At 37.2% G+C, this 27,906-nt stretch overlaps 11 protein-coding genes and 1 pseudogene across 13 annotated transcripts; 4 read left to right on the top strand and 8 right to left on the bottom strand.

Annotated features, from left to right (window-relative positions):
• Positions 1 to 541: 541 nt before the first annotated feature.
• On the bottom strand, positions 542 to 14,365 carry LOC137575894 (alpha-tocopherol transfer protein-like). Its single transcript, XM_068288661.1, has 4 exons — positions 14,225 to 14,365; positions 2,065 to 2,390; positions 1,588 to 1,954; positions 542 to 1,516 (listed from the first exon to the last, which is right to left on the bottom strand). The coding sequence occupies exons 2-4, from the start codon at positions 2,361 to 2,363 to the stop codon at positions 1,241 to 1,243; spliced, it is 942 nt and encodes a 313-aa protein (XP_068144762.1). The 5' UTR covers positions 2,364 to 2,390; positions 14,225 to 14,365; the 3' UTR covers positions 542 to 1,240.
• On the top strand, positions 3,708 to 5,710 carry LOC137575896 (alpha-tocopherol transfer protein-like). Of its 2 annotated transcripts, XM_068288663.1 has the most exons (4): positions 3,708 to 4,045; positions 4,130 to 4,289; positions 4,371 to 4,502; positions 5,396 to 5,710. In XM_068288663.1, exons 1-4 carry the CDS (start codon positions 3,744 to 3,746, stop codon positions 5,648 to 5,650), a joined length of 849 nt encoding a protein of 282 aa, XP_068144764.1. In that variant the 5' UTR covers positions 3,708 to 3,743; the 3' UTR covers positions 5,651 to 5,710. The 2 variants fall into 2 exon arrangements, with proteins under 2 accessions (XP_068144764.1, XP_068144763.1); XM_068288662.1 differs by having other exon boundaries at positions 4,130 to 4,502.
• LOC137575892 (neuropeptide FF receptor 2) lies at positions 5,786 to 7,241 on the top strand. Its single transcript, XM_068288659.1, has 3 exons — positions 5,786 to 5,909; positions 5,970 to 6,599; positions 6,669 to 7,241. Exons 1-3 carry the CDS (start codon positions 5,880 to 5,882, stop codon positions 7,155 to 7,157), a joined length of 1,149 nt encoding a protein of 382 aa, XP_068144760.1. The 5' UTR covers positions 5,786 to 5,879; the 3' UTR covers positions 7,158 to 7,241.
• Positions 7,265 to 24,839, top strand: clos (closca). The gene is made up of 11 exons (XM_068288653.1): positions 7,265 to 7,478; positions 8,521 to 9,392; positions 9,454 to 9,628; positions 10,281 to 11,260; positions 11,327 to 12,416; positions 12,478 to 12,851; positions 13,710 to 13,909; positions 15,569 to 16,353; positions 16,411 to 16,584; positions 23,834 to 24,218; positions 24,424 to 24,839. Exons 1-11 carry the CDS (start codon positions 7,304 to 7,306, stop codon positions 24,722 to 24,724), a joined length of 5,511 nt encoding a protein of 1,836 aa, XP_068144754.1. The 5' UTR covers positions 7,265 to 7,303; the 3' UTR covers positions 24,725 to 24,839.
• Positions 7,514 to 14,366, bottom strand: LOC137575897 (RWD domain-containing protein 2A). The gene is made up of 2 exons (XM_068288664.1): positions 14,225 to 14,366; positions 7,514 to 8,428 (listed from the first exon to the last, which is right to left on the bottom strand). Exon 2 carries the CDS (start codon positions 8,416 to 8,418, stop codon positions 7,543 to 7,545), a length of 876 nt encoding a protein of 291 aa, XP_068144765.1. The 5' UTR covers positions 8,419 to 8,428; positions 14,225 to 14,366; the 3' UTR covers positions 7,514 to 7,542.
• Positions 16,586 to 18,932, bottom strand: Map60 (Microtubule-associated protein 60). The gene is made up of 2 exons (XM_068288655.1): positions 18,468 to 18,932; positions 16,586 to 18,408 (listed from the first exon to the last, which is right to left on the bottom strand). Exons 1-2 carry the CDS (start codon positions 18,755 to 18,757, stop codon positions 17,220 to 17,222), a joined length of 1,479 nt encoding a protein of 492 aa, XP_068144756.1. The 5' UTR covers positions 18,758 to 18,932; the 3' UTR covers positions 16,586 to 17,219.
• On the bottom strand, positions 19,092 to 19,926 carry LOC137577751 (putative N(4)-(beta-N-acetylglucosaminyl)-L-asparaginase GA14866; annotated as a pseudogene).
• On the bottom strand, positions 20,269 to 21,606 carry LOC137575890 (putative N(4)-(beta-N-acetylglucosaminyl)-L-asparaginase GD10667). The gene is made up of 2 exons (XM_068288657.1): positions 21,482 to 21,606; positions 20,269 to 21,425 (listed from the first exon to the last, which is right to left on the bottom strand). The coding sequence occupies exons 1-2, from the start codon at positions 21,604 to 21,606 to the stop codon at positions 20,330 to 20,332; spliced, it is 1,221 nt and encodes a 406-aa protein (XP_068144758.1). The 3' UTR covers positions 20,269 to 20,329.
• On the bottom strand, positions 21,630 to 23,200 carry LOC137575891 (putative N(4)-(beta-N-acetylglucosaminyl)-L-asparaginase GA14866). The gene is made up of 2 exons (XM_068288658.1): positions 23,019 to 23,200; positions 21,630 to 22,967 (listed from the first exon to the last, which is right to left on the bottom strand). Exons 1-2 carry the CDS (start codon positions 23,129 to 23,131, stop codon positions 21,866 to 21,868), a joined length of 1,215 nt encoding a protein of 404 aa, XP_068144759.1. The 5' UTR covers positions 23,132 to 23,200; the 3' UTR covers positions 21,630 to 21,865.
• On the bottom strand, positions 24,758 to 25,745 carry RpL31 (ribosomal protein L31). The gene is made up of 3 exons (XM_068288668.1): positions 25,616 to 25,745; positions 25,091 to 25,353; positions 24,758 to 25,020 (listed from the first exon to the last, which is right to left on the bottom strand). The coding sequence occupies exons 2-3, from the start codon at positions 25,312 to 25,314 to the stop codon at positions 24,870 to 24,872; spliced, it is 375 nt and encodes a 124-aa protein (XP_068144769.1). The 5' UTR covers positions 25,315 to 25,353; positions 25,616 to 25,745; the 3' UTR covers positions 24,758 to 24,869.
• Positions 25,661 to 26,318, top strand: LOC137575898 (transmembrane protein 234 homolog). 2 transcript variants are annotated; one of them, XM_068288666.1, is made up of 3 exons: positions 25,661 to 25,755; positions 25,809 to 26,114; positions 26,182 to 26,318. In XM_068288666.1, the coding sequence occupies exons 1-3, from the start codon at positions 25,740 to 25,742 to the stop codon at positions 26,256 to 26,258; spliced, it is 399 nt and encodes a 132-aa protein (XP_068144767.1). In that variant the 5' UTR covers positions 25,661 to 25,739; the 3' UTR covers positions 26,259 to 26,318. The 2 variants fall into 2 exon arrangements, with proteins under 2 accessions (XP_068144767.1, XP_068144768.1); XM_068288667.1 differs by lacking the exon at positions 26,182 to 26,318 and having other exon boundaries at positions 25,809 to 26,128.
• On the bottom strand, positions 26,295 to 27,872 carry Urod (uroporphyrinogen decarboxylase). The gene is made up of 3 exons (XM_068288660.1): positions 27,715 to 27,872; positions 26,769 to 27,512; positions 26,295 to 26,706 (listed from the first exon to the last, which is right to left on the bottom strand). Exons 1-3 carry the CDS (start codon positions 27,727 to 27,729, stop codon positions 26,395 to 26,397), a joined length of 1,071 nt encoding a protein of 356 aa, XP_068144761.1. The 5' UTR covers positions 27,730 to 27,872; the 3' UTR covers positions 26,295 to 26,394.
• Positions 27,873 to 27,906: the final 34 nt, after the last annotated feature.

Raw genomic sequence — 27,906 nt, forward strand, 5'->3', positions numbered from 1 at the left:
TAGCAAATTTAATATAAACTGCATACCCATTAACAAATTACTAAAAAAATTGCTTTATTAAGGGCCGAGAAATATTTTTGGAATTGAAACAACTATGTGTAAATTAAAAGAGAAAAAATCTAAAACTCTGCTTTCCCCAACAACTTTTTTTGTACCATTAAACAGATTAATCAAAGAAATTTGGTTGGTTCTTTTTTTTTTGTTGTGCTTTTTGACATTTAAACAAATTCATTTTAATTTATTAACGCATTCAACATATGGATAAGGGGGAAGTTTCTACATACAATACGGATGTCATTTGATGTTATTATCTATACATATATATATATATATCTGTAGGTAGTAGTTCTTCATTTTGTTTTGTTTTATTTTCTTTTCATATATAATAAATGTATATATATATATATATATAAGATGCATGTTGTATAAGTAAACTAGTATCAAAAATTAGTAGAAACGACACTTAACCAACAAAATAAACTATCGAAAATATATAATATATGTAGGTAATGTATGTATATAAATGGTTTTTTAATGCATATTATGCGTTTTTTTTTTGTTTTTTATTAAATTCAAAATAAAAGCCAACAACTTATCCCATAATTAGAGTTAGAAGACATTTGAAGAAGAAAGTGAAAAACGAAATGAGCGTTATATATAGTAAACTAGGTATATATATGATTCACACAATTTCCACGAAGAGTAAGTAGAATGTTAAACTAGACAGGGGGTGGTATGAGGGGGTGTTTATATATATAGAATGTGTGTGTGTGTTGATAAGAACAACAATAAATTATAATCGACATAGATGTGAGGTGTTTGGTTTGTTTGTGTGTTATACCATTTAATGGCCTTTTCTTTTATAGTGTGCAATTCTTTTTTTTTTTTTTTTTTTTTGTTGCGCCTTTCTATATATATTTTATATATTGTTCTATTTGCTTTTAGTTTCGATGTTGCTTTTCTATATGAATTTGTTCCTTCTTCCCTTTTTTTTTCTTTTCTTTTATTATTCTTTATAAAATATCAGGTTCTGCTATGACCAAAGTGTTTGTATATATATATATGTATGTATATATATATAATCAACTATATATATGAAGACAGATCTAGAGAGAGTTTAGGAAAGGGTTGTGTTTTAGGTGTCCGTTTCTGTGTGTGTGTGTGTGTATATATATATGTAGTATGTGCATTTGGTTTTGAATATACAACTATTGGCAATCCACAAATTTTGTTTTTTAGCTCAATCAAAGTTCAGCTTGCGAAATGATCCCTCACTTGTCGCACCGGCCACTAGAGTGGAGGGGGCCGGCTGTTGTTCCTTCTCGCTGGCCGCCCTTAATTTCTCATCGACTACATAGCGTTCATCCTCTTTGAAATATGTGGCATAGCTGGTGAATAGGTTTTCATATTGGGCCATGGCATCATTTAGTGATCCATTATTGCCACCCAATTCAGTTGGAAGATATTCTTTGCCAATGGCACGCTGCAGGGATTCGAGATTGGAGTGGATATGCAACTGAGAAAAAAAATTGAATTTTCATAGATTAGTTAAACCGAACTTGAGTGGTGATGATGATGATGTCTTACCAGCTCCTTTTGTTTCATCACATTGCGGACTAGGCCGAGAACGAATTGCGTTTCACGTGAAGCATTCACAATATGGGTGGCAACTAAATTCGTGGGTATACCATGCTCTAGGAAGGCGTTCATGCGTCTAAACATGCCAGGATCAAATTGTAATAGCAAGGAATATGGAATTTTTGTAAAATCAATTATCTCAATAACCCCAGCAATATTCCAATTGTCATCGGTATTGATCTCGACTTCAGCTCGGAAGGCATGGAAGCGAAAGATATCACTAACGCTATGCTTGGAAGGCTCTATATGTCCCATGCGTGTATAGTGTATGCGTGGTCCACCTGCACCCAAGGCATTGGGCAGAGTGGCAAAGATTCTAAAATAAAAGCAACAACAGCAGCAGCAGCCAACAACAAGGGCAACAAATTACATCATCCCAGAAATAACAGAACTTTATTATTTATATTTTCTTTCATTTCTACTCACCCTGATCGTGCCAATTCGAGTAGCTTATCATCTACCTCACGACTCTTGAGCAGTTCACGTTCCTTTGTTTTATATGTGTAATAAAATAAAATCCTTTTTTTAGCCTCCTCAACATCCCAGTGACAGAAACGTAAAAATGCCACCAAAAACTGATCATCAGTTCTGGCCTCTAAATAGTTTTGTTCACCGATCCAAGTGCGCAGTGCCTCAATTTTGGTCACTATTAACGCCTCATCCTCATTTAATTGTGTGCGTGCCACCTCCGCTAATTCCGGCACAAGAGGTCGTATTTTAGCCATGATTTTCTATTTCTGGTAAATGGAGAACTATACAGGAGTGGGAGTAGAGAATGGAGAATTATTAAGGGCGGCTGCAGCGGTGGAGTTTAACAAATAATTTTAAGGGAAAAAGTGTATTTTTTTTTGTTTTTTGTGTTGTGAATTTGTTGTGTGTGTGTGTCTACTCTGCCTAGGTTTGGACGCTACTAATGGATATGTCGTTGCCTGCTTGCTTCGATGAAGGGGGTAGACCAATAGCCTTAACTAGCGGTTTACAGTGGTAAGCAAACGATTGGTAAGTGTACAATGCGCTTTCACTAAAAATAGATTATCTATTGGATTTGTTACTTTATATTGAAAACGTTTTGAAAAAAGACTGCAAAATATGTTCAATGAGCCATGTGTTCAAAGTTTTTGGAGATTTTTATGACCAAATGGTTGAGAACTCTTAAATTTAATATAAACAATAGATTCAAAGCTAAAACTAATGATTGAAGTGACCTTTGGCACAAAATTTTTGATTTGGGATTTTTGGAAAACATTAGAATATGACATATTAGTTTTTAAATTATATTCGACAGGACACAATCAATATGGATATGAATATCCAATAAGTCCAAGTTTTAAGCTTAATATAATAATCAAAAAAAAAAAAAGAAAGCATGTAATGTTAAATATTTCAACCTATTTGATTCAAGATAAACAACATTTTGTAACTTAGAAAAGTTTTTTATGCTCTAAATCAAGATAAAATTATATATAAAACTTCTTACTGCTTCTCGAAATTAAATGCAAATTCAAAACTCTTAAAAACGATTTTGCACACCTGAATAAACGAAATTCTCTTTGTTTGTGAAGCACTGTTCTTCCCAGTGGCTCGTTTTAAGCAAGATAAGATATAAAGTTGCCTATGTGTTCATTACATGCATAAAACTGTCGGGTGGTTCGATCAACAGGCATTATCTAATATACATATATGCTTATACCAACCTACTATATATATATGTACATATAAAGGTATAAAAGACCTATGGCCTACCCTTATACAATTGTTTGCAGCTGCATTGTCCTCATCTCGGGTACAAAAGCAAGACTTGCATGCTTATCTCATCATATGTGGCTAATTTTTGGTTCTATTAAAAAGTCTTTAAGTTGGAATTTCTAACCATTTTCTACAGGTCTATGTCTGCAAATTTTGGTTTGGTGGGGACTCGAGCACTTGTAGACCCATTATCAGTTAAACGATTGGACGGGGCTATTAATGGCCATAGATTAGCGCATTTTGTTGCGGGGAATTTCTCTGTATTTCTGCGATTAGTTGAGGCAGCAGAAGGTTTATTTTATTCTATTTCAGTAGCCATACAGCTGCCGCGTTGTGAGGATTGTTGAAAGATCATTGTCATGACCGAGGAATTGCGTCCACTTAGCGCCGAATTGAGGCAAGTTGCTGAAACTGAATTAAATGAGGTAGTGGAACGTTTACCAGCCGATTTGGATGCTCTACGAGATTGGTTGTCCAAGCAACCACATCTCAAGGCCCGTCAAGATTCGCAATTTCTTGTTGCCTTCTTGCGTGGCTGTAAATTTAGTTTGGAGAAGACTAAATCGAAATTGGATCACTTTTATACCATCAAAACCTTGATACCGGAACTCTTTGCTAATCGTGGAATGGATGATAAGAATATAGCCCTTTGTCGCACGGGGTGAGTTCAGTTCGGAGAAAATATTTATGTTAGCCCTTCTGAGCGGAAATTATTATATTTTTTTGCTTTTTGTGTGTTCTGTAGAACTTATATCCGTCTACCCAAGCCCTTGGGCCCGGGCGGGCCACGTATACAATTAACAAACTATTCGAAATTTGATCCCAAAGCATTTAAAATAATGGATCTCTTTCGTTATCAGACAATGGTAATGGAACAACGTATTTTGCATGATGATAATTGCAATGTAAGTGGCTATACAGAGCTAATTGATATGTCTGCCATGAGTTTGAGTTTTTTGGCCCAAATGGATTTTACCCTTCTCAAGAAAATGGGTGTTTTTTCCGAGAAGGCACAACCCACACGCATAAAGGGTGTTCATTTGGTCAATTGTCCCAAAGAGGCGGTGGCTGTCTTGAATTTGGCTAAAGGTCTAATGCCAAGCAAACTACAGAAAAGGGTAAGAATTTATTATTCAATTGGGTTATCCATTCAATGACATCTTAACCTTATCAACCATTCCATGTATTATTTTTGTTTATAATATTATAACCTAGACACAGTTCATGTCTGTATCCTCTCTAAATCAAAGTATTGATTACCTTTTTCCTTTTTTTTTGTGATATCTTCAGCACAAAATACCTTATCAATAAACCGATAACCATCGGGGATTATCAGACAAGTGGAAATTGTTAATTGCTGAGCACTTCAAACATTATTGTTCGAGTCACTTCAAAAAATTTGAATAGTATAAATGATCAGTAACCCATACTTTAATGAGTCAATGACTTTATATTGATGATTGATCACTCACTTATCCTGTACTTCAACTATAATAAGAAAGATATTTTTTTAATCTCTTTGATTCTTTGCTATGCTCTCTACATGATCTATTGTTTGCTATTTTGATATATCAATGATTCTTACTTACAATTAGTCAATCATTTTTTATCTCTCTTACTTACTAATTTTCTATTAACTTCTTAATGTTGCTCACTTAAGTGGCCATTTATTTGATTCATAGATCGCTCACGGGATTTATATTTGCTTCAAAGTCGTTCAATTCAATATCCTAATCACTCTATCCTGTATGTCTTCTATATTTTAATTGGCTCACTTGTAGTCATTGCTTCTGCTTAGTTTTAGATCTCTGCTATCTGTTTAGTGTGTTTTTAATTCAGAATAGTATTGACTATCTCTAGTATGCTTGTTTGTCTAAGCAGAAACCTTAAGCGTTTAGTGAGGAAATAAAAAATTTGGGAAGCAAAGAGCAACTTAGCATTCGTCTCACCACACCGAAACGACCCAAAAATCTGGCATAATGTTAATAAAACCTTTTTCTTTTATTTGCAGTTTCATGTTTATAAGAATGTAGAAGATCTTTATAAAGTCATACCACAGGAATATCTGCCCGAAGAATATGGTGGAACAAATGGACGTATAGAGGATATCACGGCCGATATAGAAAAGGAAATGTTAGCCTTTAATGATTACTTTAAGCAGGATGAACAGTATGGAGTTAATGAGAAATTACGTCCAGGAAAACGTGTTAATTCCGATACATTATTTGGCATTGAGGGATCTTTTCGCAAACTGGATATCGATTAATTTTTGTTGCCAGTGTCAAATGATCTTCAATTAAAAGACATAACAACAAAAACAAAAGCACTTAAACAGTAGTCCGATTTATTTTAGCTTTTAGTGCACTTTATCAGTAGACAACTGTTAATAACCTTATCTATCAGTTAAGTGAATTAACTGAAATCAATATGTGGGCTTTTTATGTTAATTAACTTGTCAGTTGGGCCAACAAATTCATTGAAAGAGGAAGTGCAAAATGGTTGACTACAACGCCACCAGCTTTAAGGTAAATTTACAAAAGAAAAAACCCCAGTTCCTCTATTAAATTTTCTCTCTTCCTTCCTAGTTTGATTTCAGTCAATGGAATTTTCCAGAGGAACGCATTTGGTTGCATAAATCGAGTGCGGAAATTACTTGGAAAATTTGCACTTTCATTCCCGTAATTATCTTTGGATTGTATGGCAATTTTATAATGATCTATTTGATTGCAACAAATAGATCTTTGCGAACACCAACAAACTTGATTATAGCCAATATGGCTATGGCTGATTTTTTAACTCTATTGATATGTCCAGCTATGTTTATGGTCAATGATTTCTATCAGAATTATCAATTGGGTTGTGTGGGCTGTAAAATGGAGGGTTTCCTGGTTGTTATATTTCTTATTACAGCTGTCTTGAATCTATCAGTTGTTAGTTATGATCGTCTTACGGCTATAGTGCTACCAAGAGAGACCCGTCTCACATTAACAGGAGCAAAAATTGTGATTTTATGTACTTGGATATTGGGTGTATTATTTGCATCACCCTTGGCCATATATCGTTCATATAGAGTTCGTATTTGGAAGAATTTCACCGAGTTGTATTGCAAAGAGAATACATCAATATTACCAAAATATTGGTATGTATTAATTACCATATTGGTATGGCTACCATTGGGCATTATGTTGATTTGTTATATAGCTATTTTCTATAAGGTAAGTTAGTGATTGGAATTTAGGTGGAAATCGTTTTATGATAATATATTTTCTGTATTTTCTTTGCAGTTGGATCGCTATGAGAAACGTGTTTTAAGTCGTGAACATCCTTTGACTGTGAGCTACAAACGAAGTGTGGCCAAAACGTTGTTCATAGTAGTTGTTGTCTTTCTGGTCTTACGCTTGCCTTTTACCATTTTGATTGTTTTACGTGAGAAATATTATACAACTGATAGCACTGTGAATAGTGGAATGCAATTATTTTGGTATTTCTCACAATATTTAATGTTTTTCAATGCTGCAGTCAATCCCATGATCTATGGCTTTAATAATGAAAATTTTCGTCGGGCCTATGCCCAGATTTGGTGTGTGAAACGTTGGAAAGCCACAGCAAAGGTTAAGGAGGAGGCAAATCCAAATGGTTCGCATTATTGTTGCTATTGTGCCTTTATGAAGAAACAAAAAGTAAAGGAAAAAACACAAGAAGTTACCACTACGGCAAAAGCTTCAATTGGAACAAGTAGTAATCAACATATTGAGGGTGATGGTTTCATATGAAATAATATAGTCTAATTTGATTAAGTTAGGCCAGCTGATTGAAATCAGCTGGCTAATAAACTTTTCATTGTAAAGCTTTCGAAACCGTTACAAAGAGTTCTTTTCAGTATCCACGTGTTGTGTCTTTAATGTTAGACGTGTAAAAAATGTTTAAATTACTTGGTATTCTATTAATCATTAACTATCTGATAATAGTGGGCAACTCGTTTGATGTACACTTTCATTTGAGTTATCCTAGTCAGAGATTGGGCTCTGATCTTGATACGGATCTATATAAACGTGCTGCTATTTCAGCGGATTATCAGCAATTCTTTGACAAAGGTTTTGGTTTTTTTTTAACAAACTTTATTAACAAACTTAACGAATTTTGATATGAAGTTTTGGTTTAGGCTAAACCAAACAACTCTGCCTTCATATAACCAGAGCCATGATCATCTAGAAATTTGATAAATTGACCCATATTCATGATGCCTTCCTCAGAGTTGGAGCTGCCTTCGGCATTGAATAGCTGTTCGGTAAAATTTTCGAATCGGCGCTTACGTTGTTTGGTTTCTGTCCGGACCAAAGTGATTTTTTGCCAACGCAAAGATTTAATGGAACGCCAATATTCTTGAACATTAGTCGAATCCCCTTCGATGCATATAATGCCCGGTTTTCCAGGTCTACTGAAACCACTCAGCTTCAATTGACGTGCCTGACGTATGAGTTCTTGACGTTTTGTTGTCGACTTTATGTGATGAGAGTAGATCCACATTCGCTCGAGATTTGCAGAAGCATCTGCTTCAACAGGAACTTCTTTTGGAGTAAACTCGCTCGCTGGTCGCTTGAGTAGAACTTCCATTTGATCTTGTAACCATGATAATAATTGATATATATACGGTTCTGTATCATCTTCCTGTTGCTCCTCCAAATATTTGGTAATTTCTTGTTGTAGATACTCCTCTTTGAGCTTGCCCAGCAAGGATGAATGCACACTGATCCTTGCCTTTTCCAATTTGGGATACAGATGAGGTAATTCTATACGTACATCAATATTATTGCTTTTATCCATTATTGGCAATTTGATAATGTATTCCAAATGAGCTGCAGGTAATGTGTGGCTCTTCTCCAAATACTCGTTGTAATCCGTGACAACACTGGGGTCAAGTAATTGCAATTCATTTGTCTTACAATAGATGTAACTAAGTAATTCCAATTCCTCCAATTGTTGACTTATGCATCCACGATAGATTTGTTGTTCATTCTCATCAGCCATCATCATGATCTGAGTTCTAAGAGAGAGTAGTTTTGGTTTAGTCCATAATAGAGCTAATGAAGAGAATTTACTTAAAGTACTAATTAAGTTTTCAACTAACGCTTTTAGCCAGCTACACTTTCAATGGCCTGAATCGTGTAGCCTCAGTGCCGGTGGCCTTCCCCTTGGATATATGCATATTGCAATTGCCTACAGTGAAATATGCCACTGCCTTGCATAAGAATGAAGCGGGTCTACGTCAATTTGCAGTATTTGAATGGAAACCCAATGCAAACTCTTATGAATTACTACTTGAATTGCCTACACCTAAAGCTGTGGCTCTGGATTGTTTAGCTTACGGTGGACGTGGCTATGTGGCCCTTAGTTTTAACCATACAGAGACCATTAAGAAGGCTCGTGAAGGTTCTCCTATCTATGAACTTTCACCTGAAGCAGGCATACGTGTAGTGCAATATTTTGCTAGTCTACATTTGCGTGGCATGTATCTAAGAATAAGTAGTCAAGAGTTGACTCTGTTGCAAACTATCGATACAGATTCTGTTGGTGATGCAAAGCAACAACGTTGTCCTTACTTTAAATGGACTGCGGGTACCTTTCAGCGCCTTGGCTCCATAGCATGCAGCAATGCACGACGCCTTGAAGCATTTGGCATTGATTTCAATGACTATGTGGCTGTGGCCAATTATGCCAGTTCCAATGGACGTACTGCAACCAATTCGGAGATCTATAGATATAATTCCACCATACGACGTTTCCAATTATTTCAACGTTTACGTAGCAATGGAGCAGTTGATGTGAAATACTTTAGTTTACCCGTAAACGAGGTGGATCGTCGTCACTTTCTCATCCTAGGTAATACGGTTGCTGTGAATGGCAGCGACAGCGAAGCGGACACTGTTATCTATATGTACGACAAGGGACAATTTGTGCCGTATCAGCGTTTAAGTTTCTATGCCTTGGAACGTGTTTTGCCCGTGCAGGTGGGTTGTAAAAACAGAAAAAGAGAAACAATCAGTTTATGATTTTGTTTTATCGTTTTAGCATGCCATATCGGAAAAGTTTCTTTTATTGGTGGCCTGTCATAAACAGGATGTTAAGATTTATAACCTTAATGATTGGAAATTTGAGGAGTCATCGGTACAATTTACAGAAGGAGCCTTTAGTCGTGGCGTTGCACGTATGCGTAACTATGACGAAAACGATCAACAGTTTTTAGGTAAGTATAAAGATTTTTTGATTGATGACTTCTCTAAGAGCTGTCTTTTTAAGAAAGAAGTAAATTTTTTATTTTTGTTTTAATTGTTTGTTAATTTGATTCCCTACCAACAATTCTGTCATAGAATTTTTATCAAAAACTATGGCGATTTCTTCTCCCCCGGCCTTGGGCGTCCCTAATTAGTCATTATCTAATGATTAATTACATCTATGCAAATGCATTGTATACTAAACAGATTCTTATGGTACATATCTTTTTAAATAAACCTAACCTCATAGAAGTAAAACCTAACCTCAGAAAAGTCAATCTATCTTCTTAAAAGTTATATTTTCACAACGCCTTCCGAAGCTTAATCTTTGTTTAGGCGGTTCTAGTAAAATAAAATGATGATATTCACTCATTTCTTTGCCAAAAGAGGATCATACCTATACATTCAACAAAAGCACTACTTTGAATTAGTAGTAATAATAATTTTGTTAGTTTTTAAACCCAAAAAGTAGTTTCTTTACTTTTTAATTGTTGATCTATGGGTTATTGTCCCAAAAACAGAATACTAAGCCTCCTGTTTGGGCTAATTACAACGCAATTTAAGCTAATTTTAGACTCTTGTTACTCTCAACTTTCCTGTGTGAATAAACCTTTTTTATTGCAGTGATTGCAAATGAAAATATGGCTGCCAACGAGACAAATATATACGAACCGCTCTATAAACAAGATGAACATGCCAATGTACTGCGTCAGCAAATAATTGAATGGGCACGTCAGCAGAAACAACGTTTGCAACAGCAAAATATAGAAAATTTGATCAAGGGTTTAGAGCAAAAGCTAAAAACAAGAGAGGATCAATTACACAAATCTCATATTAAGCGTATTCGAACTAAAACCTACACAGATGAAAGACTTCAATTAAGTTCCAACTATTGGGAGGCTTTGGAATATGCCAAAAGGGCATTGGATGTGGTTGAAAAGGATGCTCAAAATCATCATCTGAACAAAAGAGATGCATCTAAATCAAAAAGAGTAAGAGAGGAACATCAATTCGCAGAACTAACTGTGAATACTTTGGTAATCCATGATAAGTTGCATGCCAAACGCATCAACGGACTGAATGTTGAGAAACCCATTTTTAATTGGGTCAATGCTAGCCAAGTAAATGTCAGCGAGAATTACAAAGAACCATCTGTAAATCTAATCGAAAAACTTCAAGTAAAAGATCTACAATTAAAGGGCAAACTAAATGGTCACAATTGGATGCACTTGCTCGAACAAACTCTCAAACGTAAAAGCATGAAACCAGAGGAACAGGAACAAGAACAAGTGCAATTTATCAAGTCTTCCATTGATGTTAAACATTTAAAAACTAAAACGGTTCTAGTCAATAGTCATGAGATTAATGATCGCTCATTGAATCATTTAGTTTCAATTGATGGTGGCAATTATATAGTGCAACAGGATGTACAATTTGCCCAACCCATACAAGTGAATCGTTTGTTAATCAATCAACGTTTAAATCACATACATGTCGATCGTCAACGATTTGATCTATTACTGAAAGAAGCCAACTATACCCAAGTCATAGAGGGTGCCAAAAGATTTGAACGTGTTCAAGTTCAAGAACCGATAACTATAGCGGTAAGAAAATGAAAACTTAGTACTATTTTCTAAATTCTAAATTAAAGCTTTTATTTCTCCTTTTAGGGTCAACTATTGGGACCTGAGCTGCGGGCCATGTCTCCCATGAAAGTAACACATCAATCTTTGGTTCTACAAGGTGATTATACGATTAATAATCAGGTTATTATAGGTAAACAAATGGTTATGAAAGATTTAATTGATTCTGCCACACAACATTCTGTCAAAGAGTTATTGAACAAAGCTCTTCCACTCAATAAACCATTAAAAAATATTACTATACGTTTTGAGCAACCTCTTAAAGCAAATCAAACAAATCTCAGTTTTCTCAATAACCAAGATCTACAGCAATTGATTCAATTGAATGTCCCAGATGTTCAAATGGTTGAGGCAACAAAATTCTTTCCACACAAACTGGAAATTAGCCAAGGATATGCTGAAGTAAAATATCTAAATGGTCATGACATTCAAAAGTTGTCGCAATCGCTGTTGACTAAAAGTGGCAATCAGACAATTGAATGGCCCATCGATATGGAAAGTCTGCAAACGACTCAAGTTCAAGCTAAAAACCTTCAATTGAATGGCTTAAATCCAAATGATTATCTGCAGTTGTCTAAGAATCAAATAAGCAATGCCACATTACATTTAAATCACTTGACCGCCAATAAAATGAATATAGAGAATTTACATTTAAATGGTCAAAGGATTTTCAATCAATCCTTGACGGATATTTATACGACGGGCAGCAAAGCACCTTGGGATAGAGAAAACTTCAATGGCACAACAATCTATGCACAAAATCTATGGCTTAAAGGTCACATCAATCATCAATGGGATGTGGCACAAATTGAGCAGCGTTTGCAACAGTTGGCCGGTAATATTAAATATGTGGGGGATTTTACATTCCAAGAGCCAATTAATATAACACATTTGCGTTTTGGACAAACATTGAATGGTCTTACCAGTCGGGAATTCGGTTATAATTGGTTGACTATGCGGGGAGAGCAAAATTTTACTGCACCACAAAGTCTGGCTGCCATGGAGAGTCCCGAGGGTGTGGGAGTCTACGGCAAAGTGAATAATTATACCCTAGACCAATTGGTCCAAGGTAGTTATCGACTAAACGCCAGTGAGCTGTTGCCTACTGTGAGATTTGGTAAGTTCAAAACCAAACTTAATTAAAACTTGTAATACTCTTTGAAATCTCATCTTTTTAGAGAATCCAATTGTTATGGAGGCGAATGTTCAAGTGGGAAGTTTAAATGGTCTACATGTGCCAGAGGATTTGCTATATAAGTCAGGTGGCGGCTATCTGTTACAACCCGTTAACATACAGGGCAATTTAGCTATCTCCAAACTATGTAATATCAGTCTTTTGAATGGCTATCCCCTGGAAAAAGTTGCCGATTATCTGCAAGAGGATTCATTGATTGTAGAGCAAGCGGAATTTGATGAGGAACCCACATATCAATCTCTAAATGGTCATCATATGGATGATTTACTTAATCGTGTGTGGTTGGACAATGAGCCCATAGAGTTAAGTCAACCGGAAATAAACTCGGCTAGCTTTGAGGGCCTCATTAACTTTCAGGTAAACAATTAACTTATTGTGTAAATGTTACACTATGTGTACGTTTAAAGTACTTAAATAACAAAATTAGAGTCAAAAGAATTGCAGAATTAATTAAGAGTAAAAAACCTTATAGTTCTAATTATATACAATTTAGGTTTTTGTTTCTAAATTCAGTATAGAAACTCAAAAAAATGCATTTAAATACTTTTATTTGAAAAGTATTTCAGAAAACTAAGTAGGATTGGTTAAAAATATCTTTTATCCCAATGGCTTACATAGAAACCTCCTCAACCCCTAAGTTTTCAAAATATTTAAAAAATATTGAGTTCTTCAAGTTGCAAGATCATAAATTTCAATTCTTTTTAAGTTAAATTATGAAAAGATTGATTATTTGTACTTTTACTGTAAAAGTGGTTGAAAAAATCTCTTTATAGACAAGTTATAGCCCTTTTAAACTAGTTAAAGTTTAAGAATTCTTAATATTCACTTAAAATATTCAAATATGCATTAAGAAGGCACTTTAATTATGATCTGCTAGACGAAATCTGTCTCTACTTAATTGTTCAAACTAAACAGAAAGTCATTAACTTACAAACTTTTGTTTTGGAACTGTGACTTAGCAGATAATTAGAACTGTTTACAGCTAGTCAAAGCTCAATTATTCACTTTAATTTCAAGGTCTTAAAAGTTTCAAATGCTGAAATTTAACACTTAAACAGTTTTGTCTGCGAAAATTTGAATCAAAACAAACAAAAAAAACTTATGAAAATAAATATATATTCTGTATACAAGTCAGTTTGGGCACAACTCCACTTGAATAAAAGATGATTCCATGACACATTGTTCTAACCTAAGCAATTGAATCATCTTTTACAGGGCGACCTCAATGGTCATAAACTGGACCAGATTGGACACAGATATTTTAGTCTTACTCGTGACCATCAGCAAGTTAATATACCCGTTCAATTCAATAATGACGTCACTTTCGCAGAGCCTCCTACAGCCAGACTGGCCCAACTACGTGGCAGCATCAGCAACAACAACAACACCAACAAAAATAATGGCCATGAGGCAGAGTAAGTAGTTTTTTTTGTGTGTTTCGTTAATGTTAATGTTTCATTTTTGGAAGCTATTAAATTTCACTTTGATCGGTTGCGTCGATGTGAGGTGTCGGTGACTGATTAAAGGTGGGGGGAGGAGGTGTAATTCATTTGTTTACGCGCTAACAGTTTGACAAGCACAGCAACTGTCTATGTGTGTTGAAAGAAGACTCAGAAATCAGCTGTTCGAGCGAGTGAAATTGAATTTCTCTTTTGCACATTGTCTTCTCGGAAAGGGGCACACGTTTTGCAATTCGATATGAAACACAATTTATTCACATATTGGCATACCTTTCTTTGTGTGTGTTTGTCTATGGTTGTGTGCCGTATTTGACGATTTATCCGTAGCTTTTTGCGTTGTATTTATTTTTTGTAATTTTTTTGTATTTAAATGCACTTTTGTGGGGGCAGGCAGCGGGAGGTATATAAATGTGTGTAGTTTAACTTTACAGTTTTTCTTTTCGTATGAATACTGGCAAACAGCGGGGACCCAGTAGTTATTGCTCAATGTGACCGTTGTGCGCAATAAACGAAATACTGGTTTTTCCTAACCAAATTAATTTAAAAGTTATGAATTTGAAGCTTACGATTTTAGCTTTGCAATACAAGTAATTTATTACCTCTGTGTTCTGTATATATTTTAATTTATAACATTGCATATATTTTATTTTTGCATTAGCATTCTTTTCTAACATTTTTCAATGAGTAATTCGTTTTTCGTTTTTAATTTAACGCTACATTTCCATTCGTCATGCATTCAAATTTATGGGTTTTTATTTTAGTTTTAAATAACAGAACCGTGATAAATATAATAGAATGAATCATTTTTCCTTATCTACTAAAATTTTTTAAGTGTGACTAATTTGAAAATAAAATTACTATAAAATGTTGAAATAGAAAATTCTTGACCCTCCACGTAGGCCCTATATTTTTTTACTGCTAACACGGCTGCCAAACACTCTTTCTCTGTAACTGAGTAGTTTCTTTGTGCCTGGTTCAGTTTTTTTGACATAAACGCAAACGTCCTTATCCTCTGTTAACTGGGTTAACACTGCGCCCACTCCCGTATGACTGGCGTCACAGTTTATGGAGAAAGGTTTTTTAAAATCGGGACTATGTAAAACTGGTGCCTGGCTTAAACGTGTTTTCAAGTCTTAAAATGCTGACTGAGCTTCTGCTGTCCATATGAATTTAAGTTTATGTTTTAAAGTATCGGTAATTGGAGACGCAATAGCAGCGTAATTTTGAATGAATTTATGATACCAACCCGCCATTCCTAAAAAGCGCCGAACTCAAGAAAAGCCTTTGTTACGCAATTTATTTTTTGTTTTCTTAATAAAAATATAATTTTGGTAAATCTTTTTCATGTCTCAAAACTATTAATTAATATTATTTTTTGTAAGTAACTTTTTAGAATTTCTATACTGCTTTGAGATCCAAAATTAAAGTCACTTGTGAAATTTATTATATTCATACATATGTACATATGTATACTGAGGTACCGTTATCGAGGGTTGAAACTTTGTTTTTGTAAATTACAATTGTAGAATATGTTTATACACATAATATAGACTTAAAACAAACTTTTTCCTATGGACTTTAAGATATCATAAATCATCTTCTACCATTTTTCAGAAATAACTCGCTAAATTTTGATGATTTTGTGGCAAATACCTTAAAAACATCCGGCTTACATACCATATCCGGACAATGGAAAGCTTCCCGTGCCATTGTTCAGGGGAATTTGAAAAATGTTCTTATAAATCAATTAAATTTAGTTGATGATATTGTATGCCTGCCAAATGAAAATGATACAAATCCTTCAATGACCACCATAGAGGCTCTCAAAATTGTCCCCAGTTCCACCGTAAAACGTCTGTACGCTACGTCCAATAGCCGTATATCTAAAATACCCATAGCAAATTGGATAAATAATGCTGTATATATTTATGGCAATCACTCGATAGCGGGTAAAAGTCAATTGGATGCTGTGAGTCTATATAATGATCTTCGCGTGGATGGCTTGGTAAATGGTATACCTTGGACATCAGATCATCTTTTATTGCGTGATAGAGAGCAATATAGCGATGGATCCTTGAGGGTGGATAACATTTTACCACAAGAGAAACGTATTTTGACTCATAATATTGAAGAACTTTGGGTAGATCACATTAATAGTCTGAATGTCAATCAACTTTTGGTCAATAAAGCACGAAATCGTCCAAACCTTCATGTGAAGAGTGAATTGATTTTCAAACAGCCTCTAAGTGTGGGTAACTATGAGATCGGTACCATTACCAATCAGGAGGAAGAGGATGATCAGCCTAAAACCAATGGAAATGCTTACAAATGGAAACGTGCCACAGATGATTGGTCCGAGATTCAAGCAAATGTGGCTGCAGTGCAGCAACGTCTAAATGGTAAAGAGATGAGTTTTCCCATGACTTTAAATAATTTTTATACACTTTAATTGACAGATCCCCCCAAAGTATTGGAAAACTTTATAATGCTCCAGAAACTGGTGCAAAATTTTACCCACTTGGAGACATTTATCAAAGAAGATCAAGATATGTTGGCTTTACGCAAAGGAATAGAACAAACTGACTACTTTATCTGGCAAAGGAAGGAACAAAACTTTAAACACAATTCAAGTGAGTTTATATTGGATTTCTTTTGTTTTTTATTGATCATAATGAAATGGGAAATGAGACTTCTTTACTGGAGAGGCTTAAAAACTATAGACATTATGTGTGGGTGAAAAGGGGAACATTTGAATAGATGGATGCAGAAAATCATTTAAAAAACATAAAATTCTATAAACTTCACTCTGTTTTGAGCCTGTGAGGGGAAATATGTTAAATGAATACATTTAGATGAAGAATAGGAGAAGAATTACAGGTTTGTTTTCTAAGAGCTACCAAAAATTATAAGTTTTTTCCAACTTGTTTGTTTTGTGTGTGTATAAGCTGAGATTAGATTAGATTACACATATATGCATATATATTATGTGAGTAGAGCATTTAAACGATCTAATTCCAATTGCTGATATTGTTTTAAAATCTCTTTACAACAAAATAAAAAGTAGTCTCTCAACTTTTTTTGGAGTTTAAAAAACATAAACTAAACATGTATATAAAATTGAAATCGTTTTTAAACTCGGCCCAACACAAATACAATGCATATATGGTTGTAGATATCCATATATATATATATATATATCAAGATATATATATATATAATGTGTATAGGTTAAATACTAAATGTCGATATTGGCGGTAACTAAACACTACTGCTCCAGTTCATCGCTCTGAACATCGACAATGGCTCTCAATATGCCCAATTCCAATTTGGCAGCTGCACGACCCGATATACGATTCATCACATTGGCCACATACAAGCCAAGGGCCTCATGCCGCGATGAGTTGCACAGATTCTTGAAGAAAGTCGGCGGCAGTGAGTTATTGAAATTGCCCAAATTAATAATCTCAGGACCGGCGGCCACGCCACCATTATTCGATGCAGATTTCGATTCAAAAATGATATCATTCTTGAAATCCAATTCCTCGATGCCGGCATGCGGTGAATAGCCATTGGTTGAGGCCACCGAAGTGGAAGCCATGGTGGCTGCTGTCGAGGATGTGGCACCAACTCCATTCATTTGCTGTGAAGCAGCCGCTGGTATAGTTATGATATTAATGCCAGGTGGTGGAGTCTGATTGCTCTCACGTTCGCGTTTCACTTGCATCAGTTGGGCGGTTGTGGTATGAACCACTGGAGGAGGAGGATGAGCAGCAGAAGTAGCTGAAGCTGCGGCTGTTAGTTCTGTTGGTGGAGTAGAGTGTGATAACGACGATGATTCAATATTTTGATTACCATGTTGTTGGGGTTGTGTCTGTTTCGTATTGAATCTCATGCCCTTTCGTGCCATTGGTGATGAGGAGGAAGATGAGCCATAATCCTCGGATAGTTTACGTTTCAGGGAATCAGGCAATTGTATTGTGGTGCGTCCTTTACCACCAGCAGTGGCATTTGGCCCACCTTGTGACGCCGTTGATGTGGGTCTTTGTATGCCAGGAGTCTTCTTCAGGGTTATACCCTTCTTTTGAAGTACAGCTGCTGCTGCCAGGGAGACAGAATTTGATGACGCATTCGAATTGTTGCTGCTATTGTTCGAGGATGTAACAGTTGCGGCCCTTGGGGTATTGGCCATTGTGTTGAGCAATTTTCTTTCCTCAGATTGGAAAGCGGGACGTGGTGTATCGACCATGGGTTTCGACTTCTCTTCAGATTTTTCTGGTGAATTAGAACTTAACGATTTGCTGGGACTTTCGCCATCTGAACTGGCAGAACCAGAGCCTGTTGAATTGGCCGGTTGGTTAAATTGATTAGGCGGCACCATAGAATCATCATCTTCCTCCTGTTCTTGAACCTCAAGCATTTCATATTCTTCAACCTCCTCCATGGGAACTTGTTCACTGGAAAGTCAGTTTCATTTTTAGACTCGTCATTTTGTATAAATTAAACGTGTACTCACTCTTCTTCTTTAATTGCCACTGGTGGCTTGTGCTCCTGATGGATTTGATGCATAAGATTGAATAGTTTCCATGTAGAATTCGGTTTAAGTTTCTCCTGATCATATTTCTTTTGGAGCACAATGAATATGGAGCGTGATTCGTGTACAGAGAGTTTATTCAATCGGCCAATTCTCTGCCAGGCCTCGTCCTGCTCCTGCTTGGACGCCGAACCGCCATTGTTGGGATGCAGGGCCTTCTCTTTGGCAATGTCCGCTAGGATTTTATCCAGTTGTATGGCCATTTTAGTCATTGACTTTTGGCCAACGGGAGCGGACAAACGTGCGTTATTATGAATTTTGACTGAGTTTTATTTATACCAAAGTGAGGAAGAAAAAAACAAGTAATTTTTTTTTGTTAAGGCGGCCGCTTGATATTTTTTCGCACTTTTGCCTTTCCCTTCGCGTTCGTTATGTGGCTTGGTGTTGCTCTCTCTTTCACCCTGCTGTGTATGCCGACGCCGATTTGGCGGATTTGCGAGGCGTTAGTACATTTTTTGGTGATTTTTTGACCAACTGTAATCGATAATTATCGATATTTTAATGAAGTACCAAGAAATACCGGTTCCGGAAAATTTAAAACCTTATTTAATTTTTACAACAAAAAATAGTTATGTATGTAGAAATAGAAATAGCTATCATGCCAGTAGTATCATGATTCTCTTATCCAATATTGTGTTCTGTTGCATCCTGTTGGTCCTCCTTCCAACTATTATTATCGGTGGCATTGAGTTTGTATGGCCCACAAGATGTCTTGGCATCGGGTTGGACATTGTTCCAGAAATTCGGTTGACAGTTCTTACCTATCCACTTTCGCCACAATTCATTTGATTTGGTCGTTTTAAGAGATTCACCTTGGAAACGAAAAGACAAGGCAAACTCTGTAGCCGTATCCCTGACGAGCATCGAATGTTTGGAATGCCCTAGGACAATACGGGCCACACGAATGGCATCCTTAATGTATCGCAATCCAGACACAGCACCAACATTCATAGTGGCACCATCCATTATCATGGCATCTAAAGTAGTATCTCCAGTCTCATCAGGAGATCCACCCCAACCAACCATTGCGGTTTTTCGCATCTATTGCAACCTTCGACCACGGCATTCCGAGTTTGACCGAAACCTCCAGATGTACTATTCAGAATGCGCCAAGCGTGTCTATTGGCCTTGGTGAAATTCCAAGTGTTGATGACTAAAGGTAGCAGAGGAGCCTCCAGACCAGCCTCAAACCTTATTCGACTTATTTGGATTTGCTGACAAAGAAACACTTCAAGGATTGTCGAATTTAATTTAGATTTTAATTGATAATAATATTGTAAACTTGCCTGCTGAAAATATCTACGGTTATGGGCACGGATGTTGTTGATTCCATGGGCACTGAAGTTACCATGAGGGTCAAGCACATCAGACCAAAACACATTCCGAAACATCTCTCTCTAAAACTTAATATTCCTTCGGTTTCTAAACATATAATTATTACTGAATGTTTATGTTCCGCCTTTCCATGTGTGTTTTCCGATTTTTCAATCACGCCAGCAAGAACTTGAGGTTAATAAAAAATCGAATAAAATTAATGTTTGCTTGTGTTTCCTTTTCCGCTTCGGAATTGAAAAACCATAAAATATAATTTAATTATTCAATCAACAATTTTTAGCAAAATTAAACTGACGAAGTTTTTAAACTTCGTTTTAAAGTTACAAAAAGAAACGGAAATAAATTTATAGAGTCTGGCAATAAAATTTTTTGACGTTGCCCAAACTGTTTTTGAAATTAACCAACACAATATTTCAAACTAGTGATTATTTAACGCGGATAATTAAAATTTAAAAATTTGCAGACGATCCAGTAAAATCGATTGGTCCGGAACGAGGTAAACATTTTACCGTTTCTGTTCTCGTGATAGGGCCAGATTTTACTGGGCTGCTGACCACAATTGAAAAGTCCTCCCAGCCATGACAGCAAACTCCATATTCACCGAGTCGATTCACAGCAATTATAGCTCCATAAAAATCCTTGTGATACTTTAAAATTCTCTGGATCCCCATTTCAGCCGCCTCTGCGGGTGTCTTGCCGACACGCATTGCCTCAACCGCCAGTAGACTGGGTAAAAAGCGCATCATAATATCACCATTTCCAGTGGCAGTTGCTGCTCCGACTTCATTGTCTGCATAGGCTCCTGCTCCTGGTATTGAAGAGTCGGCAACGCGTGCTGGTATTGAAAAGTCTAAACCGTTCGTAGAAGTTCCGACATGAATTTGATGATTCACATCAATCGCTACGATTCCTATAGTGTCATGATTGTCAGGACCAATATTATAATCTGTCTGATCATCGTTCTTTTTTACGGAGGAAATGGTCGTGGGTTTGGGCTTATATGGACCACAGGTGGTCTTGGGATCGGGATAGACATTACGCCAGAAATTTGGCTGACATTTCTTATCTACCCAATTTTGCCACATATTCGTTGAGCCATTGGTAGTGAGAGATTCCACCTTAAAGCCCATTGATTGCCCAAATTCTGTGGCCAAGTCCCCCACCAACATCGTGTGCTGCGTATTCTCCAACACATGGCGGGCCACACGAATGGCATTTTTAATGCGTCGCAGACCACCCACAGCACCCACATCCATTGTAGCACCATCCATAATCATAGCATGCAAAATGGTCTCTCCATCCTCATTGGCCGCGCCGCCATAGCCGACAGAGACTAAGCTTTGTATTTCCTCGCATTTGCCGCAACCTTCAACCACTGCATTCCGCGTCTCACCGAGACCGCCAGGGGTCCTATTCAGAATGTACCAGGCGTGTTCATTTCCTTCGGTATGTTTCCAAGAATTAATGACCATAGGCAAGAGTGGATACTCAAGACCAACATTGACCTCATTATTGGAGTTAGTTTGATCTTCTGACCATGGAACACTTCAAGGATGGTTGTCTTAAATTTTAGTTTTAACATTAAATAATTTAAAACATACTTGCTGGGAACATCTGTTGTTATTGGAGCATACGTTGTTGATTCATTGGGCATTGGGCTGACCACGAGGCCCATGCATATCAATGCAAAACAAATTGGAAATGAATTCTTTCCAAAATTAAGCATTTCTTCCGCCAGTACTCGTACAATTTAAGTATAATTGAATATATTTTTGTTTATGTGAAACGTTTGTGCTTTTTAAATGACTACAGCATGCACTTAACCTCTACAAATTAATATTACGTTTCCGTTTTCGAATCCAAAAACGTTTTAAAATCAAATTTTAATTTTAGACAGTGTTGTCGCAAACTATTTTTGAAATTTGCCAACACTACATTTTACTCAAGTGAATATATACCGGGAATAATTAAAATTTAAAAATTGTTTATAGAGTCACTACATTAATTGTATCCTGGCTAGCTAAACATTTTACCGTTTCTTTCCGAGTACTAGGACCGGATTTAACTGGACTGCTGACCACAAATGGAAACTCCGCCATGCCATAGCAGGCTGCTCCATATTCCCCCAGCCGGTTCACTGCAATAACAGCTCCTGAGAAATCCTTGTAATGTTTTACAATACGTTTAATGCCGAGCTCAGCTGCCTCTGTTGGTGTCTTACCAGCTCGCATAGCCTCCACTGCCAGTAGAGTGGGCAGGAAACGCATCATAACATCACCGTCGCCGGTGGCAGTTGCGGCTCCGACTTCATTGTCCGCATAGGCTCCTGCTCCTGGTATGGGCGAGTCACCGACGCGTCCTGGAATTTTATGGCGTGCCCCGTTTGTCGAAGTTCCGGCGTGAATTTGATTATCCGCATCGATGGCTATCATTCCAATGGTATCATGATTGTCATGACCAATCTTATACTCTGTTCGAGCACGATCCTCCTTCCAGCGGGTAATGGGCGTGGGCTTGGGCTTATATGGACCACATGAGATCTTTGGATCGGGAAATACATTTCGCCAGAAATTCGGTTGACAATTCTCTGCTATCCACATTTGCCACATTTCCTTTGACTGCGGCGTCATCAAAGATTCGGCACGAAAACCCATTGACTGGGCGAACTCTGTTGCCGCCGATCCCACCAACATTGTGTGCTGGGTATGCTCCAACACATGACGGGCCACACGTATGGCATCCTTGACCCGCCTCATTCCAGCCACAGCACCCACATCCATTGTAGCACCATCCATAATCATGGCATCCAAAGTGGTTTCACCCAGTTCATCAGGAGAACCGCCATAGCCAACACTTCCATCGCATTGCAATTCCTCACATTTGCTGCAACCTTCCACCACGGCATTCCTCGTCTGCCGAACTCCACCCCGTGAGGCATTCAAAATGCGCCAAGCTAATCTGTTTGCCTCTGGGAAATTCCAAGTATTAATCACCATGGGCAGAAGTCCATCCTGAAGCTTTACATCCGGCTTCTTATTCGACTTGGCTGGGCTTATTCCCAATTCGTTCAATGGAGCCATCCTAGGACTGGATTAGAATTTAAGCCATGGAACACTGTTAATCACTTCGAAAACTTACCTAGTGGCCAGCTGGTCTGTGCTTTGGGTTGATGTGGCCAGCGAACTAACCACCAAACCCATCCATATTAAACCAGCACAAATGCTTTTACATACTATGCCAAATTTGGGCATTTTGTTTCCTTTCTTTGTGGGCGTTCACTTTGTTCATTCGATATCGACTGTTCTTCTTGATCTAGCGTCTTCGGTTTTTAAACACACAAACCTAACCTCACTTTCTTCCCCTCTTTGTGTGTATTGTTATCAGAATTTTTGCATTTGTTTTCATTATACTCTTACCACCATATGAAGAGGTCATAACAAATTTCTATCTACTTCAATCATATCTTATCATTGTACTATAATCTGATCATAAAACTCTTTTAAGTTAGAGAAATCGAGAATATATATAAATAATGCACTACAATCGATCAAAAACTTAAGAGAATTCTCTTAAATTCATTGGAAATTATAAGTGAAGTCTTATCGTTATATTATAAAAAATAAACTCCGATATAACCAATGATACTATTAACCAATGAAGCTATTAATTAACTTTCAGGAACTTAGACGAAGTCTCTTAAATTCGTTTGAAAATATATATATTTTTAGAGACATTTTGACCATCAAAGTTTAATATAATACCTTTAAAATAATGACAAACTTCCCCAAAAGGACAAAGTGTTTTTTTGGTTCCTTCTATTTTGATAATTTAATTAAGTTACTTTTTTAAGGACGGGTAATACTTACTTTATATTTATAGTTCCTTCTACCCTCTTACCAATAGACAGTGTATAGCCTAGTCTACTTAACGCATTCCACTTTTCTTCTTGACAGGCCTCCCGTTTGCTAGTCCAGCTGCTTTCCGATTGGAATACAAAGATTCGTCCATTAAGGAATTCCCCTTAATTCTGGGCAATCTCAAATGTCTGGCTCAACAATTGCCAGATAAATTAAACATAAATTGTCGCAATAAGACCAACAATTCCAGCATACCCAGGAGCAAGGTAAAACAGCTGTTGCCGGCTGCCTCTTCCTATAATGATTCAGCCTTGTTGCTGTTGACCCATAATCAAACTGTGGAAATATGGCAATGGAAGCAAGAACATTTCGAATTACATTATAGTCTGGAGGATCAACAAGTGGAACATGTGGCCAATCATAATGATGAATATGTGGCCCTACTTTTACTGAGACCTACGCCAGAGATTCGTATATACAGGTAGGCAAATGTAAAAACAAAAATCAATGGAAGCCTTGGGTAAGCAATTTAAGGGCACATTCCAATTAGCAGCTATTTGAAACTAAATTTCGCCTTTAAATAGGTTATCCACATTAAAAAAGAGCTTACTAAAGATATTCTAAACCTTTATTCCTTGACATCTTTCTCTCTTGTTTGCTAATCTCAATTCTCTTCATCTTTCCAGACTCAATAGATTGGAGCAGATAATTGATTTAAACTCCGCAGCTGGCAAACCATATGATATGATTTTCTGGTACTTGAATGAAACGGAGGATATTTTGCTATGCCTGACCAGCCACGAGCAAGGTTTAACTATTTATCAGCACCAAGGAGCAGCCGGTTTCAAATTAATCTTAAAGAAGAGCACTTTACCCTTGAATCATACAATGATTCTTTTGGAATTAGGCATGTCAAAGTTATCCCTATTGGGTCTAACTTCTGGACAAGATCTTTACTTGATAGCACCACAATTTGCACAGCTTTAACACAAAATTTATCACACACACACAAAAGAATGATTCTTGTTAACTTTTCCTTCAGTTGTTATTGTTATTTGTTTTTGTTTTTCTAAATAAAAATTTACTTTTTATTGAATGCAAATTTCAATAACTGTGTTTTTAGGGGATGTGTTTAATCGTCGCTGGATTCAACATTCTCAGTTTGCAGGTTCTTGAAGGTGGGCACCGCCACATATGTCACATAGGTGTACAATTTGTTGGGGGAATCCTCATCATCGTTGCGACGACGCGCCAAACGGACACGCACACGGAATGGTGTGGATCTGGCAAGGAAAGAGAGCGGAGATTTATTAGTTTGCTGTAGATTCGGTTAGGCGAATTTTAGGGACTTACCTGATACCCTTGGACCAGATGTGCTTGTTTAGACGTGTATCAATTCTCACATCATTGGTGCCCATCTCACGCTCGGCAAACTTGCGGATTTCCTTGATGGCGCGTGGGGCGCGCTTCTTGAATCCAATGTTGTGCACACGCTTGGCCAAATGGATGGTGCACTCGCGGGTCACCACCTCATTGATGGCCGATTTGTTGATTTTCTCGCCCTTAGTTTTGGCCATTTTTCTTGTTGTCGTGTCGCAACGATGCTATTCAATGACCTAAAACATTTAGAAATACAAATAATGCAAATTAATACAATATTCCACATCATCACGGGTAACAACAATTCACAAAAAAAAAAGCCGACAGCAATTTTCTTTCTATAAATAAACCCATAGTAAATACCATTTTTCATAAAATCTCTACATGTTTCGCTAGCTCTAATTGCTAACTCTTGCATTTCCCACATATAGTTTTATTTTGTTGAATGAAAATTGCGATGTTTTTTGATTAAAATTGCAGAAACTTAAAATTACCCACCTATACGGAAATGAAAGCTGACGTAAAAGAATTGTCAAAAGTCAGGGTTACGCGAACAACAATCGAAACAGGGTTGCCCGAGGAATTAGTGCTGCCAGATTGTTATTTAAAAACGTATCGATAAATGTGGTCCATCCCTGGTAAGAAATAATAACAAGGTTTTTGTTTTTAAATAAAAACTATTTAATTCTAGCACAACTTTTGGCTGTGGGTCTGCTCTGGGGCGTCACCAATCCATTTATACGCTTAGGCAGCCAAGGCATTGAATCTGTAGAGGATACAGGCTCCAAATGGCGTAATTTCTGGAGGGAGATAAGCCTAATAGGCTCTCGTTGGAATTATTGGTTGCCTTTTGGTTTAAATCAGTGTGGTAGTGTCTTATATGTTTGGACATTGCAAAAAGCCAGCATTACAGTCGCTGTTCCAGTGGCCAATTCCCTGAGCTTTGCCTTTACAGCCATTACGGGCTATGCTTTGGGTGAAAAGTTGCCAGGAAAAAGTAAGTTGAGTTAGTTCAGTCTATTTTATGAGTGGAAACTCTTCAAATCCTGTGCGTATCTTTACAGAAGTAGTCCTGGGAACATTCCTAATATGCTGTGGCAGTCTACTTATGATCTATGATCAAATTCAACAAGGAGACTAATCATTCTAAAATTTAGAATTTGAAAGCGTCTTTCAATAAGATTCTAACCCTAAACCCAAATAGTTTGTCTTTATTTTTCACTCATACAAAAATGATAAGGCATTTGCATTCTTAACGAAAATCTCCAAATATGTTTCTAAAGAGCCTTGTGCACGGCCTCTACAAGTACTTCCATGCTATTGATCGGTGTTTGCGGTGTAATGCCATGACCCAAATTGGCTATATAACGTGATTTGCCGAATTTATGTACCATTTCAGTGGTTAAAGTGCGCAACTCTTCGGGATCTCGATACATATCCTGTGGATCTAAGTTGCCTTGCAACGTGATATTGGGACCGACCTCTTTGCGGGCCTCAACGGGATCCACTGTCCAGTCGAGACCAATAACATCATAGCCAAGTTCACTCTGCTCCTTCAACGAGTGGCCAGCACCCTTGGCAAACAGTGTCTGAAAGGAAATTAAGGATAAGGAAAATAAGGTTTAGATATATCCAAAGATGATCCACTTACCAAAGGTACCAATGGAATAACCTTCTTAGTCAAACGATCCACCAGCTCATTGCGTATGCGCCGCAAATAGGGCACAGCCCATTCGAGAAATTCTTCTTTGCTTAAATGCTCAGCGGATGATTCGAAGATCTGCAACATTTGGGCACCAGCCTGCACTTGCATCTCCAAATAGTCCACTATAGCATCAGTTAATAGATTAAGAAACAATTTCGTATCCTCTGGATACTCGTTAAGCCAGGCTTTGGCCTTTGACATGGTTTTACTGCCACCACCCTCGATCATGTACCCCAAAAGTGTCCACGGAGCTCCCGTGAAGCCAATCAATGGCACTCGACCATCCAATTTGTGTCGCATCATGGTAATGGCATCGCCCACATACATCAGCCGAGACAAAGCCCCATCGGGAGTCAAACGCTTTAGATCCTCGGGAGTTCGAATTGGCTGTGGCAGTACAGGACCAACACCGGCATGCATTTCCACTGTCAAACCCAGAGCCTGCGGTATAACCAAAATGTCTGAGAATATAATCGAGGCATCCAGATCAAATCGTCGCAGCGGTTGCATGGTCACCTCACAGGCCAGCTCGGGTGTGCGGCAGACGGTAAAGAAATCATGTTTCTTGCGCAGCTCCTGAAATTCAGGCAAATAACGTCCGGCTTGTCGCATAACCCAAACTGGAACTCGATCCACCACTTCACCGCGTGCGGCACGCAGCAGATTGTCATTTTTCAATGGGGGAAATGGCTGAAATGGGTCAATTGCCATGATGAAATCAATGTGCATTACAGCCGGCAGCAGCAACAACAACAAAATTCGAAGTAATCGAAGTTCAATCACAATTTTTTCTTTCATTCTTTTTTTTTTTTTTTTTTTTTGATTTATTCAATGATGTAACTGTCAAATTGATGATGCTGAGACAAATTTTGCATACTAATATTTAACCCACCTTGTCGCCTTTCATTTTCTTATTATTGCTTAATTGAATTAAGTTTAATTAATAACAAGAAATTTTTATGAAAATAATTAAGAAATTTTGCAATCCGTGCATTAACAAGCGATAATTTTGTATCGGTATCTCGAGTGGCCAGCACTTGACAGCTGATTCGTATACAGTGACCGTGACAATGGAAAATACCTG

Source organism: Drosophila tropicalis, unplaced genomic scaffold (genome assembly GCF_018151085.1).
Source record: "Drosophila tropicalis isolate 14030-0801.00 unplaced genomic scaffold, ASM1815108v1 contig_593, whole genome shotgun sequence".
Lineage (NCBI taxonomy): Eukaryota > Metazoa > Arthropoda > Insecta > Diptera > Drosophilidae > Drosophila > Drosophila tropicalis.